Source organism: Elephas maximus, chromosome 8 (assembly GCF_024166365.1).
Source record: "Elephas maximus indicus isolate mEleMax1 chromosome 8, mEleMax1 primary haplotype, whole genome shotgun sequence".
Classification (NCBI taxonomy): Eukaryota; Metazoa; Chordata; class Mammalia; order Proboscidea; family Elephantidae; genus Elephas; species Elephas maximus.
In genome coordinates, this window is record NC_064826.1 from 57998157 (window position 1) to 58019697 (window position 21541).

A 21541-nucleotide genomic window follows, 5' to 3' on the forward strand; every position below is an offset into this window, starting at 1 on the left:
TCTGTCATAGCAGCACTAGAATATGAAGACAGTGGATTAACGTCTAAAGAATACTAATGAAATCTGCTCTTATTCATGGTACAATTTTTTCTCACTGACTTGAAGATTTTGAGGAAACGTTAGTGAGATGTACTTACCAAAAAAATCATAGGATGATTTCTTGAGCTAGAATTTAGTGTAAGAAAGAAGAATGTTTCTATTATTTGCTTTGAAACCATTAAATTACACTTAATTTTGGACACCACACTTTAGTTTGAACATTGGCACATTGGAGTGTATTCTCAGATCATCATGATGGTAAGGGGACCTGAAACCATGTCACATGGTTATCCACCAGGGAAGAAGAAAAACATCTCCAAATATTTGAAGAGCATCATGTGGTAGAAGGATAGGTCCTTTTTTATGTTTTAAGGAGAATCAGTATCAAGATGAAGGTTGCATAAGCACAAGTTTCGACCAGGGAGATGTGGAAAACTCAGATTTGAAAGTAGGCGCTCCGGGTCCCAGGCTACTATGACTAGCCATGGGACCTTGGGCATTTAAATTCCAGAGCCTGTTGCTATCTGATAATACTTTCTGCAGTGATGGAAATGTTCTATACCTTTGTTGTCCAATACAGTAGCTACTAGGCAGAGGTAGGTATTCAGCACTTAAAATGTGGCTAGCTGTGACTGAGGAATTGAATTTGTATTTTATTTAATTAATTTAAATTTAAATAGTCACGTGTCTAGTGGCCACAGTATTTAGCAGGCACAGTTCTAAACCTTAATTTTTTTAAAAGAGTAATAATAATAATTCTTATCAAATTATTGATCTAAAGATCCAATGACAATATATGTGAGCTCCAAAAAACGGTAAAACGGTATACGCGTGTTAATTATGCTGATAATTATTTTATTATTGTTTTATCCTGAAGAATTTGTAACATTTGGAGTTAGAGGAAAATGAAATAAGTGGCCTGAAAAAGTAGTTCCCCGTGTCGGAATTTTAAATACAGGTTTGGAGGAGGCAGGTATTAGAGAAAAAACAAAAGCATCTTGGAGAGTCGGACTAAGTCCAACTCATCCTTCAAGTCTCTGCAATGAGTTTCTGCAGATGGTTCTCCCTAACTCAAGCGTTTTGGATTAGAGGGCCCTCCTCTAGGTATTAGCCAAAAATCCAACGGTACTTTTCATACCGTATTGTTAAAAACGTTGTTTACTCTATCTGAGAACGAGTGCCTCTTACATTCGTGCCGTTCAAGGTTACGTTCCCTGCGCTTGGCCAACGGTCTCGCACATAGTACATCTTCAATCCATATTTGTGGAATGATTAACTTATCGTGTGCCCATGAGAGTATGACTCCCTGATAATAATTTAAGCAATTACTAAATCTGTGGGAAGCACTCTTACATTTCTTTGAGGACCATGTGGATGAATTTCGGCTCCCTCCGCAGAGGCTGGAAATCGCTGGTGCCAGGTAGCCGGCTAGCGATGACCTCTCTTTGGCTCTTCTCCTTCCTCCCGCCTGAAGGATGGAGAGGACCCAGAGGTCACGAGGTCGCGACAGTCCGCGCCGTCGTGTACCCGAGCGCAACGTGGAGAGAGAACTACATTTCCCAGCTGACTCTCCTGCGCGCGCCCCTGCCCGCGCGAGGGGCGAGTGCACCGGCTGATCGCTCCCCGCTGCGAGCTCTTCGCTTGCCTGAGCCTTTGCCAGGGGATGAGGTGGGAGGCGCTAGAAACCACTTAGCTACAGCCAACCGCCCAATGCAGCAGTCGCTAGCTCCCCCCGCCAGCGGAAGCGCCCGCGGAGCACAACGCAGCACTGAGGCAGCACCGCGGTGGAGCCTGCAGCGCTGCGGCGGCCGCAGCACCGGCCGGGACTGGGAGTGGGTGGCCGAGTCGAGCCAGGAGTCACCGGGCGCGGGAGCCAGACCCTGCTGCCCCAGTATGAGGAGTTGAGCGTCTCCGGCGAGGAGGGCTGATGGGCAGCACGATGCAGGCTGCGGCAGCTGCGTCCGTGCCCTTCTTGCTGCTCTGCGCCCTGGGGACCTGTCCTCCGGCGCGCTGCGGCCGGGCAGGTAAGTTCGCCTACATCCGTGGCTGTGGGACAGGCCGTTTCCCGGGAATTTCTGGAGTCCTCAGGCGCACTGAAAAGGGGAACCCCTATTTCCCGAGTCCGCGGGGAGATTTTTAGTTGGAAGGGTGGGGAGAGGTGGAGCAAAAATATGTGTGTGTGTGGGCGCACGTATGCATTGGAAGCTTTCGGCCAAATGCCTCTTTTTTCTTCTGAAAAAGACGAATGGGGAGGAAGGGGAAAGGGGTGCCCTGCTTCTGGGCCCTGATCCTGGATGCTCTGAAATGAACTGGTCCAAGGCTCTCCGGGCTGATGTCTCTCTGCGTCTTTCCCAGATGAGGTTTGGGAGGGAGGGGGCGGTGGGATTTTCGTAGAGGAGACGTAGGACCGCAGGATGGACGAGTGTGGGTCAGGGTGATATTTTCGTCTTTTCTCCCCACTCCCTTCTGCCCCCTTCCTGCCTGGAGGAGACGCCTCGTTGACGGAGCTGGGGAGGAGGAACGACAACCGCTTCCTAGAGCGCCAGAGCATCGTGCCGCTCCGGCTCATCTACCGCTCTAGCGCCGAGGACGAAACTCGGCACGACGTGCTGGACACCCGAGTGCGGGGCGACCCCGGCGGCCAGCAGGTGAGAGGCGCGGTCAGGGTGGGTGGGTGGCCTTCGGCGCTGCTCGGCCCGGCCCTCCAGCGACCCCACGTTTGTTCTTGGTTGCCCCGGAGACGCAGTGTCTTTGGTGAAATGAGCGCAATCCTAATTCGAGTATGCATGGTGCTTCCTGTGCAAAAAAGAGGCAGACTCCCTCACCGCGGTCAAGCAAAAGCCAAGCATATGGGAAAGGGAATATGGTATTGGGCGAGGTTTGCATCGTTATTGTTTTAATTCTCGAAGACTTTATAAGCCATTTAACCCAAGGTGATACTGTAGAAATTTTTAGAAAAAGAAGGCTAGACATCTGTAATGAAACTCAAACCCTGAAAATAGCTAAACAGTTTTTTGTAAGACTCTTAGCGCATTCTGATTTGTGGACACAAGAAATGTGCCCACCCCCCTTTACCTCCCAGAAAGGTTCTTCGGTAGCAGTCCCCTTGATATAATTAGTGGCTGTGTTATTTATCCGACGTTTTGAAATTATGTAAAAAAATCAAAGTTTGTCATTGCACCCGTATTTAGATGAATACTACAGATCCAAATATGCGTGGACATTATTTTGAACTTACTGGTTAACTTCAGTAAATATTTTGTTTGTTTTTATATACATTAACCTGTCATTCAACCACGTAGAGTACATATTAGGATAGGACTTGTTCATGTAGGTGAAAATTTGTGTAGACTTCACTGAAGGAAAGGCAGACTGAATGTTTTCACATGTGTAACCATTCGTTAGTATTTTAGGATATATATTGATGATGTAATAGTTATAATAAATTATCTGAATATGTAAAATATGTATAAATGGAAAAATATTTAAATCTGCATAGTCAAATACTTAATTCTGTTAAAATTTTATTAAAATAGGAAATTAAAGGGCTAAAGTATATCCTTCAAAGTTACATTATTATAGTAGGAAATCTAATATATGCCACACCTTTAATGAAGGGTCTTATTATTTGAATTAATGTTTGGTAAATTCCTCTTTTCTTTCTCAATTTTGGCTTGTTTCCCTGGTAAAACTGAAGCAGCAGGAACACAGTTTCCCTCTCTTACTTTTCAATAAGTTAGGATGATTTCTGTAGAGGAATGTTCTTACATGCACTTATGACAATCACATTATAAAAAATTTCAAACCCATGTAAAAGTAGACAGAATAGTGTTGAATCCCCAGCTTCAACAATTAATTCATAGCTAATCATATGTTATCTATACCTTACCAACTTTCTTCCCCATCCTGTATTATTTTGAAGCAAATTCCAGACCTATGGTTTTATAAAAAAAAAAAAATTCAGTATGTACCTGTAAAAGGTAAGTATTGTTTTGAAGAAATGTAACCACAGTGCTATCAGAAAAAATTAAGAGTGATTCCTTAATAGCGTCAAATATCCAGTCTTTTAAAATTTCTGGTTGTCTCATAAATATCGTGTGTACGTATGTGCTGGAAACCCTGGTGGCATAGTGGTTAAGTGCTACAGCTGCTAACCAAGAGGACGGCATTTCAAATCTGCCAGGTGCTCCTTGGAAACTCTGTGAGGCAGTTCTATTCTGTCTTGTAGGGTCGCTATGAATTGGAATCGACTCAGTGGCAGTGGGTTTGGTTTGGTTTGGTTTGGTTTATGTATGTGTTTATATTTGTTTATTTGAATCAGTATCCAGATAATGTCTGTAGATTGCAATTAGTTGATTTTTGTGTGTTTTTTTTAAAGTATTTTTTAATACATAGTTTTTGCCTTCTATTTCTTTGTTTTTTTCCTTGCAATTAATTCCTTGAAGATGTGGTGTCTTTTGTCCTGTAGACCTTCCCACAGTCTAGATTCTGCTGATGTACCACTGCTGTCAACCCAATTCCAACTCATAGTGTGACCCTACAGGACAGGGTAGAACTGCCCCATGGGGTTTTGAAAGAGCGGGTGGTGGGTTCGAACTGCTGACCCTTTGGTTAGCAGCTGAGCTCTTAAGCACTCTGTCACCAGGGCTCCTTGCTGATATAATCAGTGCTTTAAAACAAATCACTAAGGCTTTCTGGGAGAGGAAGGGAGACAGAAGGAAGAAGAGATGCAGAAAAGGAAAGGCACAGGATTGAACCTGGAAACTTCCAGAGTCTCTGCCTCATGCAGGTAATGTCTTCAGGCATCTTAGGTCCTTCTCTGACTTGGTAAAAGACCACCCACTTTTGGAAAACAAGCCAGTTCTCCATGTAAAGTCCCATTTCTCTAATGTTTTGGCTCACAGGCCTCTCTAATTAGGTAGAAGATACCTTGGGCCATGTAGCTTCTTTTCTACAGCAGTAAACCTTACAGTAAGAAAGAGTGATTGACATTTGGTGAGGTGTAAATGAATTGGTAGAGTTCAAATAGCATAAATTATTAATTCAACTCAGAAATAAAAGTAAAGATACTGTTTTAGTCATCTAGTGCTATCGTAACAGAATTACCACAAGTCCAAATTCAGGGCATCAGCTCTAGGGCAGGGCTTGTCATCAATCTTATGCTGGTTGAGTAGCGTCTCAGGCACAGGGACCCTAGGTCCAAAGGACACACTCAGCTCCTGGTGCTGCTTTCTTGGTGGTTTGAGTTCCCCATGTCTCTCTCTCTCATATCTCAAAAGAGATTGGCATAAGACACTATGTAATCTTGCAGATCTCATCGATATAACTGCCACTAATCCATCTTACTACGTCATAGTGATAGGATTTACAATACATAGGGAAATCACATCAGATGATAAAATGGTAGACCAAAAAAACCAAACCCAGTGCCGTTGTGTCAATTCCGACTCATAGTGACCTTATAGGATGGAGTAGAACTGCCCCACAGAGCTTCCAAGGAGCACCTGGCAGATTCGAAATGCCGACCCTTTGGTTAGCAGCTGTAGCACTTAACCACCATGTCACCAGGGTTTCCAAAATGGTAGACAGTTGTATAATACTGGGAATCATGACTTAGCCAAGTTGACAGATATTTTTGGGGACACAGTTTGATCCATGACAGATACTGTCTTGTCATCAGTGTAATTATTATGAGAAACTGTATCAGTGCCTGGCACATAGGCAAGTATACACAGTACATTTTGGCCAAATGTCTACAACCTGGGGACCACTTCCTTTTACCATGCTCCTTAGACTGCAATTGTAAATCATTGACAACTAAGACTGAATCTGGCAGTTACAGTTGGAAAGACTTAGTTGCCACAAGTCAACTCTTTTGGCAGTTAGGAAACTAAGGAGTTCTTCCTGCATTTTAATATTTCTAGTTTCCCTGAAAGCTGTCATTGAGACGTGAAAACCTAAGTTGACTTTATATGGACGTTGTTATTTCTTTAGGCATAAGTTTTTAATGGTATCTTTCCTTGGTCATTCAGTAGATGTAATTTATGGCATCTTAGATACCCATATGTGTTCTTAGCAACTTCCTTTCTATTTCACAGATAAAATCAGGATGATTTTCTAGTTGTGGCTATAAAGAGTTCACAGATAAGTGGGGAGATGGATGAGTGAATGAACAATTATACTCTGCCATTTTGTGTATTTTGCTGGAGGTGGTCACAGAGAGTTGTGGGAGCAGAGAAGACCCTATATTTAAGCAGGTGGCTGGTCAAGGAGGGATTTTAGGGGCAGGTAATGTCTGAGTTGTATGTTAAAGATAAGTAGTCATTGTCGAGGTTATAGGTTGGCAGGAGGGCCTATTAAACAGAAGGGGCAAGTACACAGGGATGTAGGAGTCAGGATACATATTTGTTAACTCCAGATAGTGAGGATTTAAGAGACAGATGACACAGAACAGGAAAGTAGGGGACAGATGCTGTATACCTTCATGACTTGCTGAAGAATTTGAATTTTCTCCTGAGGAAATTGGGAAGTCATAGAATCGACTCAACGGCACTGGTCAGAACGATTTATGTAAGGAAAGTTACTGACTAGATTCATGTTAATGTGGAATAATCCTGATTGTTGGAAAGGAATAGTTTTAATTTCACACAGTAAGTGAACGTGATGGTTCACTTTAATTCATTGGTAAATGGCAATTAACGTAATCATTACGGTTCACAAGTACTTAGTTACTGAAAATATTACATAAATGAGTTAATATTTATAAAGGACGTAGGACCATACTGAGCATATAGTAAACACTATATGAGTCTTTGTTAAATAACATTAATTCCCTTAGGCTGCTTGAGTACTATTTAGAAATTTTATGACATCACTTCAGTGCAAAATGATACCCTAGTTTCCTTAGTTTAATACATTCTCAGGAGTGAAGTTACAAATTATTCTAGTTTAAATAATATAGTAGAATTGCGTAGTCTTAGAGATGGAAAAGACCTTAGAAATCACATGACCTAACTCAGGAATGACTTGTCACCTGGTAAGATCAAGTCCATTGACTGAGAGTAAGAAAATCAGCAAAGTATTAGTTAACGTTTCAGAAATTCACTAGAACCTTTCATGGTATAAAACACCTTAACTGTTAATGTGAACTTGTTTCAGTTTTTGTCCCCAAGTGGGAACAGAACACCTATATTTTTGGAATAAATTTTCATTTTAGTTTTGTGGAAATGCTGGCTATTTGATGGGTGTGAAATCAACATTGTTTATACGTGTCTGTATTGTGAAAGATTTCTAGTTACTTAGTGAATTACTTGAATGCATACTTTATTTTTATCCCAAGTGGACTGATTGGCCCCTCCTGAAAACTTATTATGCCATAAAGTCCTAGAAATCATAGTCAAAGAAATCATATTTGATTGTGGGAAACCTTGCCCTCCTCAAGGTGTCTGCCTAGTCTGAGGTAATTTCAGTCTGGTAAAATAGCACTCAGAAGTAGAATATTCAAAATACTCTGTGTTTTGGCTTGAAATTATTTGTGTTGAGTGAATTGCATGTTTACAGATAAAAGGATAAAACTTGTATTTTAACTGGAGACCCATATGGGCAAGATGTTGCTGTTGTTTTTTAGGTGCCGTCGAGTCGGTTCTGACTCATAGCGACCCTGTGCGCAACAGAACAAAACACTGCCCAGTCCTGCGCCATCCTTACAATCGTTGTTACGCTTGAGCTCATTGTTGCAGCCACTGTGTCAGTCCACCTTGTTGAGGGTCTTCCTCTTTTCCACTGACCCTGTCCTCTTCCAAGCATGATGTCCTTCTCCAGGGACTGATCCCTCCTGACAACATGTCCAAAGTATGTAAGATGCAGTCTCTCCATACTTGCTTCTAAGGAGTGTTCTGTTTGTACTTCTTCCAAGACAGATTTGTTCGTTCTTTTGGCAGTCCATGTTATATTCAATATTTTTCGCCAACACCACAATTCAAAGGCGTCAACTCTTCTTTGATCTTCCTTATTCATTGTCCAGCTTTCACATGCATATGATGCAATTGAAAATACCATGGCTTGGCTCAGGCGCACCTTGGTCTTCAGGGTGACATCTTTGCTCTTCAACACTTTGAAGAGGCCCTTTGCAGCAGATTTGCCCAATGCAATGTGTCTTTAGATTTCTTGACTGCTGCTTCCATGGCTGTTGATTGTGGATCCAAGTAAAATGAAATCCTTGACAACTTGATTCTTTTCTCCATTTACTGTGATGTTGCTCCTTGGTCAAGATACCACCTATTCAATCTTACTGATGATTTGATACTGATAATCAAGTATTTTTTTTTTTTTTTAAGAATAATCACATTAATGATTACTCTTTTATTTTATCTTATTTTTTAACGGCCAAGTATCCCAGCTCTATTGCAGCATCGAACTAGGTGATTTGGTTGATTATTTTGCTGGGAAGAAAATAAAGTGTGCATTATCTTATTGTGTGGCCATTCCATAAAATTTTAATAATTTGTTTGTACCCAGTGATTATGTTTCCCTACAAATAGCAGAATTTTTTTTTTTGTCAGAAGCCTTTGTTGTCACTGTAGAGATGGCCTACTTATGTTTTCACTGGAAAGGGTTGTGGCTTTATCATTGAGCCAGTCAGATGCCAAGGGCATAGGTCTATAATAGTTTTGATAATCAGTAATAAGTGGGAAAACAGCAAGATGGCAAACAGTAGGTTTGCTCTGTTTTTATGACTGTATTTATACATGTGCTTAAGCATAGATAAGCTGTGCTTAACGTTGTGCTGTTTCACTTGGGAGCACTGAGTCAGCTTGAAGGTAAATTGACTTGAAGTACTGCTTCCCTGGCCGAGAAGGGCCCCTAGGAATTACAACTTTGGAAATGGTTTGCAAGGGTAGCACGAACATCCTTTTTTTTTCTTTAATGTGCCTTTGTGAAACCTAAGTAGCTCAGTATTGATAAAGTTTTGCCACCAATCGGAACTCTTCTTCTGGCATTTCTAGTATATTTTTCTTCTCCTACTAGCCTTGTCTTAAATAGTTAAAAGGAAGCGAAATTCAGAATTGCAGGAGTTTCTCTTACGTTTTGCTTTTATTCATAAAGATTCCAATTTGTGTATATTTCTTTTGGACATCTTTGAAATTCTGCATAACGATTTTGCTGTGCACAAAAGTAACCAGTCTTGCATCATTCGCTACTTTATAGTTGACATGTGGGAAGCTATGAATGACTCCAGGAGCTTATGGGTTGTTAAAAACTGTTCATAATTGTGCTTTCTCATATTGAGAAGACTGCCAAGTGTTCTGCTATCCTTTTTAACAATTTAGAGCCCTTCTAAAAAGTGCATGGAGGGAGGGAGGCCTGCTTTCTTCTCATGACACACTGGGAGCAAGGATCTGTAAGGTCATTAGTGCTCAGTAGCTCCACTGGAGCTAATATGGAGTCTCATGTGTCATTAGGAATCGTGGATAAGCCCACAAGAGAAAGGGCATACTATGAAATGGGGAGCAGGGGTGGGGGAGTGTGCAAAGGAAGAAGCCAAATCTTCGAAAGAAGAGTGAAAAGGAAGAAAGGGAAATCAGAAAAAGAAAAAAATACTTACTCTGGTATTTACTTAATACTATTTACTTATGGAAACCCTGGTGGCATAGTGGTTGAGTGCTACGGCTGCTAACCAAAGGGTTGGCAGTTCGAATCTGCCAGGCACTCCTTGGAAACGTTATGGGGCAGTTCTGCTCTGTCCCGTAGGGTTGCTATGAGTTGGAATCGACTTGACGGCACTGGGTTTGGTTTTTATTTACTTATAGTGTATTTGTTTATAATGTTCATTTATTAAAAAAAAAAAACAAAGCCATTGCCGTCGACTCGATAGTGACTCATAGCGACTCTGTAGAACAGAATAGAACTGTTCCATAGGGTTTCCAAGGAGCAGCTGGTGAACTCGAACTACCATCTTTTGGTTAGCAGCCATAGCTCTTAACTACTGTACCACCAGGGCTCCAAATATTTATTTATATAAGTGTATATGATTTAATTACTTATATGAATGTTTGCTTATATTATTTACTTACAATGTATACGTACAATTTACTTATAAATATTTACTTATGTAAGTATAATTTACTGGTAGTATTTTCTTAAAAATTTATAAGTATTTTACAGTAGAAAAATACTTATAATACTTACAATGATATTACATACTTAAATATTTAATATGTGGTTACTTTTTGTGTGCTACCCACTTTTCTAAATATTTGAGGTACATTAACTCATTGTATCCTTACAAAAATCACATGTGGCAAGTAACTCTGTCCTGCACAAAGTCAAGGTAATAGGTAGTTGAGAGAGAATTCGAGTCCTGGCATTTCGGCTCCACTGTCTCCGCACTTAACTATTGTGCTAAACTGGTAGGGGATCAGTTTCTTTAGGAGCCATTCAGTGGCTCTGGAGTCAGAGAATTTTTACCTCATCCCTTTGGTGCTACATATTTCTTGCAACTCTCGAAAATCCTCTTTTTAAGTTAGTGAATAGTGAAGATAAAAATACAAATATTAAATGTAAAACAGGGATCCATATTCATATTTCCTTCTCCAAAAGAAAAAGGACAAAGTGTCTTTTGTGTCCTCATAGAACAAGTAGCACCACAATCCCAAGTGTGAAATCATTCGGGTAAAGTGTATATGTGAATCAATAATAACCGAAAGTGATAGCTTCTGTGTCTATCTAGTTGGATGTGTTTGCCGTGGTAATAAATTGCTAGAAGGCAATGTTGGCGGACAGAGTTGAAAAATAACAATTAATATTTATTGAGCGTTTACTATGTGCCAGGCACCCTCCCGAGTGATTTACATGCATTATTTCCCATTATAAAGGAGATACTATTAAATCCATTTTAAAGATGAGGAAACTGAGGTGTAAAGAAGCTAATTAACATGTTCAGGGTCATACAGATAATAAATGGCAGAATTGGGAAAAGACTTCTCAAAGTAAATGTTGAAAATTCACATAAAATAATACTTTTGGGATCTTTGTGTTTATTTAATCTGTGGTTGTACATCTATCTCTGGGTTGGAACATAACTAAAATTATTTCTTTAAGAAACTCTTGGCCTTGCCCAGGGCTCCTGAATGACTTTATTCATTGTTGTAGGTCTTCATTTTTAGAAAAGGGAATAATTTCTACCTCTGCTTAAGAATATAGCAAAATCTGAGTCTACATCTAAATGGCAACTGAGAATATCTATACTGTGGGTACTTGTCGAAGTTTAATCTGCTGGAAATTCACTTGAAAGAAACTATTTATGGATAATTATCATTTATTCCTCCTTATGCGCCCTGGCCTCGCCTCCAGTGGTTCTGGCTTAATTTGTAGTCTAAAAAATGCCCCAGCAGATGCCAGTTTGCACCTAGGGTTGAGGTCCTTTGCTCTGTGTATTTGTAAGTCTCTTTTTGAATTCAGTTACTTGCCAGAGGTTTGGTGTCTGAATTGATAACCAGTTTTCTCAATCACGTCCCTTTCCGCTTCAGTCATCTACTAGGCGTTTCATAAAGGATACTTCGAAGTACGTTGTAAGAAATATTCCTAAGAAACCAGTTAGAACATTAACCGAAGTCTTGGAGGACATTACATGTTGCGCTTGCGTCTTCAGGACCCATGGAAGAGATTTGTCCTGTAACTGACTGTGTTTCCTTCTCTGAGTTGGATGCCTGAAGCTTAGAGGCAAGTTACGCTCTCTCCTCCTCCGAAGCGAGGGAGCACGTGCCTTCATAGCAGCTTCACTCCTAACTCATCTCCTTGCTTCTCATCATCCTCATTTTAGCTCAAAAGTTATCTCAAATATTTCTTCACCCATGATAGTTTATCAAGCTGAATGGTTATGATTTATTTACATTTTCATTTGTATGTTAGACTTTGATTAAAATACTCAGGTTATAAGTCATCTATGAGAGGTTTCCTCTGACAACTTTTTAAAAGTTGTTGCATCCCTATCAGTCCTTATCACGTTTTTACTCTATTTTCTTGTCTTTCTGGCACTTGTTATCATTTTACATTATTTTTAATGATTGACTTTTTAAATTATCTTTACCCCTGTATTTCATCACTAAAATGTAAACTGTATGAGAATAGTGATCTTGTCTGTTTGTTGAATACACATTTCCCCTGCCTGGAACAGTGCTTGACACACATGAAGTAGGTGCTTAATGATTATTTATTGAAGGAATGAATTTCTTCTTCCTCCCAGTTTCTTCATCTACTTAAAAATTAAAGCGTATGTTGTATGTATCCATATAAGCTATCTGAAAACCTTTTTGGAACAAGGTAGGGTGTAAATGAATGAAAGCATGGATAAATGTTACTCTTTAAATATTTAATTTTTAACCCCTTTTAATAGTTGTAATTACACATAATTAAAACAGTTCAACATGCTGTATTTTTAAAAAATATAAATACTTAAGTTTTTAAAAAACGATTATGACCTAGCTGTCCTCCTTTGCTTCTGATTTCATCATTTGAATTCCTTTTAAGATAAGATCTGTTTGGCTTTCTCTAGGACAGGCTATTATGTGTAACTTGATTTCGGAAATAAAATTAAAAATGCTGTGCCATGTCCAGAAATATCAGTAATTCTAACTGGAAAGAGAAAGTCCTTTTTTTCTCCTCAATCTGTTTGTTGTTTGTGTAACATTTTTCTTCTCCTTTTTAAAAATTAATTCTTGTACTAGGGGATTTTAGAATTTAGTAATCTTTGCCCTTTTGTTACATTTTTTGTCCCAAGTAAAGAACACTAGATGACGTTTTGGAGGTGGGAAATCAATGATGCTTTCCTGGACATAGGTCTGGAGAGCTCATGTTTTGTAAGTGGTTTTAAATTTTTCTATCTGAGGCAGTAGAATTCCTGGTGGTCTGCTTTCTTAGACCACATAGTCTACTCGGCATGGCATCATATCTCTACCTTTACCTCTAGTTGGTCAATTTCTAATCTGATTTTTTTTTCTTCTAGGTTTTGTCTTTTAAGTAGGCTTGTTTGGGAGAAATTGCCTTCATTTCCTTCACAAGTGTGGTCAGGATGTTGGAAGCAGGCTGCTGCATGCAGTGTTACTCCTGATCATAGCTTCAACATTTCTCTAAGTTGTGTCTATCTCTTTGCTTTGGATAGTAAGATACTGCAGGAGGAACAGCTGCTTCACAGAACCTGGTTCTGCAGATCTTCTTGGATTCACTAATGGATTTGTAATGCCTTTTGGACAGCCTGTTAGGAGTCTGGCCAGGAACCCCGCTATGGCTCCTGAGAAGCCTAAGTGGCATTCAAGGTCATGCATAGTTTAGTGGTATTTAAGGTAGGCTGGGGAAGGGCAGGGCAGACAGTTGGCTGAGGAGTGATTAAGGATCATCAAAAAATGGGCAGAGGTAGGGTATGGGTAGAGAAGTGGTGAAAGATGAGACTCAGGGAAATCAGAGATCAGTTGGAGAGAGAAGGGTCTAAGTTCATGGTGTAGGCCAGTCCAGTGTCTTGCTGGCTCACCTAGAGAGAGACAACCTGAAAGGCTCCGAGGTACCAGCCAGCCAAGAATGTTTGGCTCCATTCTTGATCTAACGGTAAAAAGAACTTGTAATTTTTTTTTTTTAATTGTACTTTAGCTGAAGGTTTACAGAACAAACTAGTTTCTCATTAAATAGTACACATATTGTTTTGTGACACTGGTTGCCAACTCTGCAACATGTCAACAGTCTCCCCTTCTCAACCTTGACTTCCGTATTACCAGCTTTCCTGTCCCCTACTGCCTTCTTGTCCTTGCCGCTGGGCTGGTGTGCACATTTAGTCTCATTTTATGGGCCTGTCTAATGTTTGGCTGAAGGTTGAACCTCAGGAGTGACTTCATCACGAAGCTAAGAGAATGTTTGGGGGTCACACTCTCGGGGTTTCTCCAGCCTCTTTCAGACCAGTAAGTCTGATTTTTTTTTTTTTTCAGAATTTTGTTCTACAATTTTCTGCAGCTCTGTCTGGGACCCTCTACTGTGATTCCTGTCAGAGCAGTCAGTAGTGGTAGCGGGGCACCATCAAGTTGTGCTGGACTTGATCTGGTGGAGGATACAGTGTTTGTGGTTCATTAGTCATTTGGATAATCTTTCCCTGTGTCTTTGATTTTCTTCATTCTCCCTTGTTCCAGGACGGGTGAGACCAGTGAAGTGTTTCAGATGGCTGCTCACACTTTTTTTTTTTAATTGAACTTTAGATGAAGGTTTACAGAACAAACTAGCTTCTCATTAAACAATTAGTACACATACTGTTTTACGACATTGATTACCAACCCCACAACATGGCAACACTTCTCTATTCTCAACTTGGCTTCCCTATTACCAGCTTTCCTGTCCCCTCCTACCTACTAGTCCTTGCCTCTGGGCTTGTGTGCCCCTTTAGTCTTCATTTTGTTTTATGGAACTGTCTAATCTTTGGATGAAGAATGAACCTCAGGAGTGACTTCATCACTGAGCTAAGAGGGTGTCTGGGGGCCATACTCTTGGGGTTTCTCCAGTCTCTGTCAGGCCAGTAAGTCTGATTATTTTTTGTGAGTTAGAATTTTGTTCTGCATTTTTCTCTAGCTTTGTCTGGGACCCTCTTTTGTGATCCCTATCAGGACAGTCAGTGGTTTAGCCAGGTACCATGTAGTTGTACTGGACTCAGTCTGGTGGAGGCAGTGGTAGTTGTGGTCCATTAGTCCTTTGGACTAATCTTTCCATCGTGTTTTTAGTTTTCTTCATTCTCCATTGCTCCCGAAGGGCTGAGACCAGTAGAGTATCTTAGATGGCCGCTCACAGGCTTTAAGACCCCAGACACTACTCACCAAAGTAGAATGTAGAACATTTTCTTTATAAACTATGTTATGGCAGTTGAGCTAGGTGTTCCCGGAGACCATGGTCCCCATAGCTGTTATTCCAGTTATTTGGTCCCTCAGGGAGTTTGGATGTGTCTATGGTGCTTCCATGACCTTGCCTTGGACAAATCGTGCTGGCTTCCCCAGTATTGTGCACTGTCTTACCCTTCTCCAAAATTACCACTTGTCTATTGTCTACTTAGTGTTTTTCCATTCCCACCCCTCTTCTTCGTAACCATCAAAGCTTGTCTCTTTTTGTGTATAAACCTTTCCATGAGTTTTTATAGTAGTGGTCTTGTACAATATTTGTCCTTTAGTGATTGACTTATTTCTCTCAGCGTAATGCCCTCCAGATTCATCCATGTTCTGAGATGGTTCACAGATTCATCATTGTTCTTTATTGTTGTATAGTTTTCCATTGCGTGTATGTACTACAATTCGTTTATCCATTCATCTGTTGGTGGGCATCTAGGTTGTTTCCATCTTTTTGCTATTGTGAACAGTGATGCAGTGAACATGGCTGTGCATGTTTCTATTCGTGTGATGGCACTTATTTCTCTAAGATACATTCCTTGGAGTGGAATTGCTAGATCATATGGTATTTCTATTTCTAGCTTGCTACGGAAGCGCCGTATCGTTTTCCCAAATGGTTGTAGCATTTTGCATTCCCACCAGCGGTGCAGAAGAGTTACACTCTCCCCACAGCCTCTCCAGCTTTTGTTATTTCCTGTTTTTTTGATTTGTGCCAGTAATGCCAGGGTGAGATGATATCTCATTGTGGTTTTGATTTGCATTTCTGTAATGTCTAGTAATCAGGACCATTTCCTCATGTGTCTGTTAGCTGCCTGGATGTCTTCCTTGGTGAACTGTTTGTGCATATCCTTTGCCCATTTTTTAATTGGATTATTTGTCTTTTTGTTGTAGAGGTGTTGGATTTTCCTGTAGATTTTAGAGATCAGACCTTTGTCGGATTTGTCACAGCCAAATTTTTTTCCCCAGTCTGTAGGTTCTCTTTTTACTCTTTTGGTGAAGTCTTTTGATGAGCATAAGTGTTTAATTTTTAGAAGATTCCAGTTATCTACCTTATTTTCTGGAGTTTGTGTGTTGTTATGGTTTGTATCCTGTTAATCTCGTGTATTAGGTCCTCTAGCATTGATCCTATTTTTTCTTCTATAATCTGTATTGTTTTTGTTTTTATATTTAGTTTTTGATCCATTTTGAGTTAGTTTTTGTATATGGTGTGAGGTATGGGTCCTATTTCATTTTTTTGTAGATGGACGTTTAGTTTTGCCAAAGCTATTTGTTTAAAAGACTGTCTTTTCCCTATTTGATGGACTTTGGGCTCTTGTCGAAGATCAGGTGACCGTAGGTGAATGGATTTACATCTGGGTTCTCATTTTTGGGGAACCTTGTATTTTTTAGCCAGACTTGCTCTGATGGTACTCGGGATTATTTTCATCTGTCACTTCCCCCACACGAGCTTTAAGTGTTTGGTTTACAGGGAAAAAACATTTCTTCTTCTTCTTCTAGGGGGTTGGTGTTTTCTAACAGTCTGTAGGCTAATAGTGGGAAGGGGCTTTAAGGCACCATTTTTCTCATTATATAGTTCAGACTCTAAGGACTGTATCTCTCCTGGACCAGGAGATGAGGCCCAGTTCAAGATCGATTTCATGACTCATATAGAGTTTGAGGCTCTGAAAAATCAGAGCATTTGTATAAAATAAGCAATAGGTTCATATTTTTTCCTCCTATTCTATTTTTGTTGTTGTTGAGAATGTATACAGAACATAAATCAGTTCAACAATTTCTGCATGTACAATTCAGTAGCACTGATTACAGTCTTCAAATTGTGAAACCATTCTCACCCTCCTTTTGCAAATTCTTCCTCCCCCATTAACATAAGCTCACTGTCCCTTAAGTTTCCTGTCTGATCTTTCGAGTTGCTCTTGTCAATTTGATCCCATATAGATAATTCTTAAAAGAGTACAATGCTTAAGGCAGGCATTTCTTAGTAGTTAAGCTAATCTGTTTTTTGGTTTAAAGAAGACTTCGGGGATAATTTTGGCTTAAGGTTTAAAAATTATCTCAGGGCAGTAGTTTCAGGGGTTCATCCAGCCTCAGCGACTCCAGAAACATGTTCATTTTGAATGGCATGTGGTATGTGCTAAATAAATGTATGTTGACTGAATGAAGAGTCCATGTAAGATGGATTTTGGAAAATTCGTTCTTAGTGAGATGGATACTTTCCGTGTTAGGCTGTGTTTGCTGTAGATGGTGGGTTATTTTAAAGGCAAGTTTGGTATTACTGTTCCTTTAGTGGTACTTTGGTGTACCTTTCACATACATTAGATAAGTGCTTAATAATAAGAAGGATGTGAAAAAAATGTTAGTGTTTTTCACAGATGCATTTGCAAATTTACCATTATGTTGAGTAATTAAACCATAATTTCTTATGAAGAGTTTTATTGATTTTGATAAAAACTTAGTCATTATTGAAGATGATGAAAATTTTTATTCAGGACTGCAAAATGGTTCTCACATATCATGGTCCTGTACAACTGGTTTAGCTGAAATAGTACATTGCATTTTGCAAACTTATTTTCTCATAAAAGTGCCTTTAAACTTGGACAGATGTTGATTGATAAGAAGGTGGGGGAAATGTAAGAAGCGTTCAATGCTGTCACCAAAGGTGAATCCATTTTCGACTGGGTGAATGACTCGAGGTAAGCCTATTTCAGGACCATAGCTTACAGTACATCATTTGGCTCTCAGGATCCTCTAGAAAAAAGATATTGTGCTAAGGTACTGTGAATTCTCATTTAATTTAATTTCTGAGGTCAGTTTAGCATGCTGCTCTTGCAGTTCTTAATGATCTTGTATAGACAATGTTCTCCATAGTTAATGAAGGAAAAGTGCTATTAATTCAGAGCCAACTTAATATAAAATCTGCTTGAGGTAATTGATTAATGAGTTGCTTGGGACATTTCTTAAATCTCCTGGTGGCTTACTGATGTCATAGGGTGATGAGGTAAAAAATATTTCAATTGCATAGAAAAATGTGGTATGAAGGCATGAACCCTCATCTTCATCTTTGCGTCTTCCCAGCGTATAGCACAGTGTTGTACTAACAAGTACTCAAGAAGTGAGTGTTGAGTGGGTGAGACTGTTGATGCCATGACTTATAGAGAGCCCAGTTCCATTCTTACTCCCCATCTCCCCTGTTGTTGTATTAGGCTTTTCCTGGTCAATTATTTCTTTTCTGTTCATTCCTCTTTCCTTATCTCCCAGTATAGGCTCTGCCATTCTCCTCTTGCCTTTCTCCTTTTGTCATTTTCCTGTGCACATAGACTTGCTCTGTTCTCTTTTCTTGTGCCCCTTGATTTATTTTATATTTTTCCCCACCCTCTTTCTGTCAAGTGTCTCTTTCTTCTCTTAGCAACTAATGTAAAAACAAGTCTCTAAAAGGTTATTTGTATTCAGTTTTGGGAACCATCTTTGTTGTACATTGCTGGACTGACTTATTTTGGGATGTGGAAAATGTGTTGTAGTTCAATACAGTTTCCATTTTACTACTTGTCTTTAAACCCTGTATTTTGTGTGGTTTACTTTTATTTATTTTTCCTTTGGTTTCCACTCAGATGGCCCCTCATTCATTCTCTTTTTGGAATATGGATTAAAGTATCTCTTTTCTTTATTGCTAGAATAATCTCCATCCTTAGGGTATTCACATACGCATTCTCCTAGTTCTCATTGCTTATAATCCCCCTGGATTTAAGCTCTAAGTTATGTGCTCAGTGCACCTTCCACACTTGCTGAGCATGTAGCCTCTTAAAGTCTTTGGGAGTGATCCATTGCCTACAGGATAGAGTTCATACTCAGTATGAAGGAATAATAAGGAACTAAAATTAAAACTTGCCTCATAGGCTTGGCATAAATTGTGCGTGTTTATGTGTGTGCATGTTGGGGGGTGAGTGGGCTGGGACACTGATAATTTGGGTGTGTTAGTAGAAGGTATCCCTGTGAGATAGACTGTAATCTAAGGCTTGAGCTTTGTCATTCAGGTCACCATTGTTTGTCCAGCATTTAGTACTGTGTCTGACCCATAGTTGGTGTTCAGTGAATATTGACAGTTTTTGTTCTCATTTTGTGTCTCAAAGTTTCAGAAAAACATTCTGTGACACAAATATATGTTACTGATTTGATGTACTTTTGACATATTCCTAACAGTTGTAGTATTTCTTTCCTCTGATTATTCAAATCTTCCTTTGGAATGGGGTGGAGACAAGCCTGGGCCTGGTTATACCCCCTTCCGTACATATATGACTTATCTCTGGCCTCCTTCTCCACCCCCCCGCCCCGCATATATTTTTGTCAGCCGAACAGAGCCACCCTGATTACGAGATGTCCACATTTTGTGAGGATCCCCTGCATCTCAACTGAAATAGCTGTCCCTCTTGCTTCAAATTTGAGGCAGGGTTTATTAGGAAAGGCAGGGCCATGGTGATAAAGAGAGAGCACTCCAGAGAAAGTGGCAGGAACTTGAAACAATGATTGGCATACTGACTTCCTACCATGTAAAACTGCAGTGATGTCTCTAGGCCCCTCTCATCACTGTGACAAAATCATTCATGTCAGATTATCGCCCCGTCTCTTCCAACAAAAATAAATCCAAGCTATTTAACCTTTGTGTGTGACTTTATTCACCAGGCTTTGCTACTTTGCTGCCTGGAGCTGCATTTTCATTAAGACAATGATGTATGTCTACTAGGAGAATGAGATGTGGTATTTCAGATGGATATGAATTCATATGGCATCTTCAGCCAAAGATTTCCTTGATTTTTTTCCTGTGGTGTTGAGTTAAAGACAACATCCTCATTTTTTATTTTTCTGTTGCTAAGAACCAGATGTCTTTTTGTCTAGTGTTTTGTTTTATTTTTATTTTATAATTATTTTAAAAATAGACTTTTCAGGCACTTATATTACTAATCTACTTTCTGTCTTGGTAGATTTGTCTATTCTGGACATTTCATTTAAATGGAATCATACAACATGGCTTTTTGTCTCTGACGACTTTCACCTCGCATAATGTATTTAAGTTTTATCCATGTTGTACCATGAATCAGTACTTCATTCCTTTTTATTGCTAAATGATATTCATTATGTATCCATTCATCTTGATGGACTTTTGCTTTTACTTTTTAGTTGTTACAAATAATGCTGCTGTGAATATTTGCCTAAAAGTTTTTGTGTGGACAAAAATTTTTATTTCTCTTGGGTATATATGTAGGAGTGGAATTGCTGGGTCATATGGTAACTCTGTGTTTAACATTTTGAGGAACTTCCAAACTGTTTTCCAAAGCAACTGCACCATTTTACATCCCCAATAGCAGTATAAAAAACTAAACCAAGCCCACTGCCCTGGAGTCGATTCCGACTCATAGCGACCCCATAGGGTTTCCAACGCTGTGAATCTCTACGGAAGCAGACTGCCACGTCTTTCTCCCACGGTGCCACTGGTGGTTTTGAACCTCTGACCTTTCGGTTAGCAATTGAGCACTTTAACCATTATACCACCAGCCCTCCTTAACAGCAGTATACGAGGGTACAGTTTTTCCACTTCTTCACCAACACTTGTCTTTTTGCTAATTGTCATCCTAGTGGTTGTGAACTAGTATCCAATTTTTACAAGTGCTGTTACATGGGTCAATTTATTGATACCGTGTAATCGCTAAGGAAAGAGTAGCACAACCGTAGAATTACCAGAGAAACTACGAGAAACAAACTTAAGGCTCATAGAAATTTCTTTAGGACAATTTTTGTATACTTTTTTAAGTTAAAAAATATTTGTGTTTTGAAATAGTTCATACATACAGAAAAGTAGATAGACTAACATGACAGACATCCTTGTACTCATCATCCAGAATTGAAAACATTAAATAGTTGTTTTTTTAAAGAAATAAACATTACAGACTCTTTTGGCATTCTCCTTCCCCTCCATTTACTCTTCCTCCCCAGAAGTCATTATGTTGTAATTGGTGTACATCTTTCTTGGCTTTGTTTTCATATTTCTACTACATAGATAATTTTTCATAAATAATACATAGTACCATTTTGTGTATTTTTTATATGTACATCTTTGGTATCATATATATCCTTTGGCCACCCCTAAACATTGTTTTATGGTGTCTTATGTTGATACAGGTAAAATAATAGAGTTTATCCCTTTTTACCATTATGTGGCTTTCTATTTTATATATCTGCCATCATTTATCCAGTCCCTCTTAGAGATTGTTTCCAATTTCTTGCTGTCTTAAGGAGTGCATGCCATTAATATACACACATACAAGAATTTTTGTAGGGCATACACTTAGAAGTGAAATTACTGATTTCATGGGTATGTGTATTCCCACTTTCTACTACTGGCCAAATCACTTGCCGTAGTGATGTACCAATTTACACTCTACTAGCACTGAGTGAAGGAGCACTGATGACAGAAATGGTTAGGTGCTCACCTGGTAACTGGAAGGTTGGCAGTTCGAACTCACCCAGTGGCTGATGGAAGAACCACTTGGCGATTTGCTTCTGTAAAGATTATAGCCAAGAAAACTCTATGGGGCAGGTTTCCT

The 21541-nt window shown here is 39.6% G+C and overlaps 1 protein-coding gene across 11 annotated transcripts in view; it reads left to right on the plus strand.

The window, feature by feature from the left end:
- The first annotated feature begins 1686 nt into the window (after positions 1-1686).
- ADAM22 (ADAM metallopeptidase domain 22) overlaps positions 1687-21541 on the plus strand; it is a 237415-nt gene continuing 217560 nt past the window's right edge. For 3 of the 11 annotated variants that reach the window (XM_049893636.1, XM_049893629.1, XM_049893631.1), the window contains exons 1-2: positions 1690-2063; positions 2527-2687. In XM_049893636.1, coding sequence (XP_049749593.1) covers positions 1967-2063; positions 2527-2687 — 258 coding nt within the window. In that variant the 5' untranslated portion in view covers positions 1690-1966. Of the gene's footprint in view, positions 2064-2526; positions 2688-21541 lie in introns of all 11 variants that reach the window. The other 8 variants (XM_049893637.1, XM_049893639.1, XM_049893640.1 and 5 more) reach the window with 5 other exon arrangements.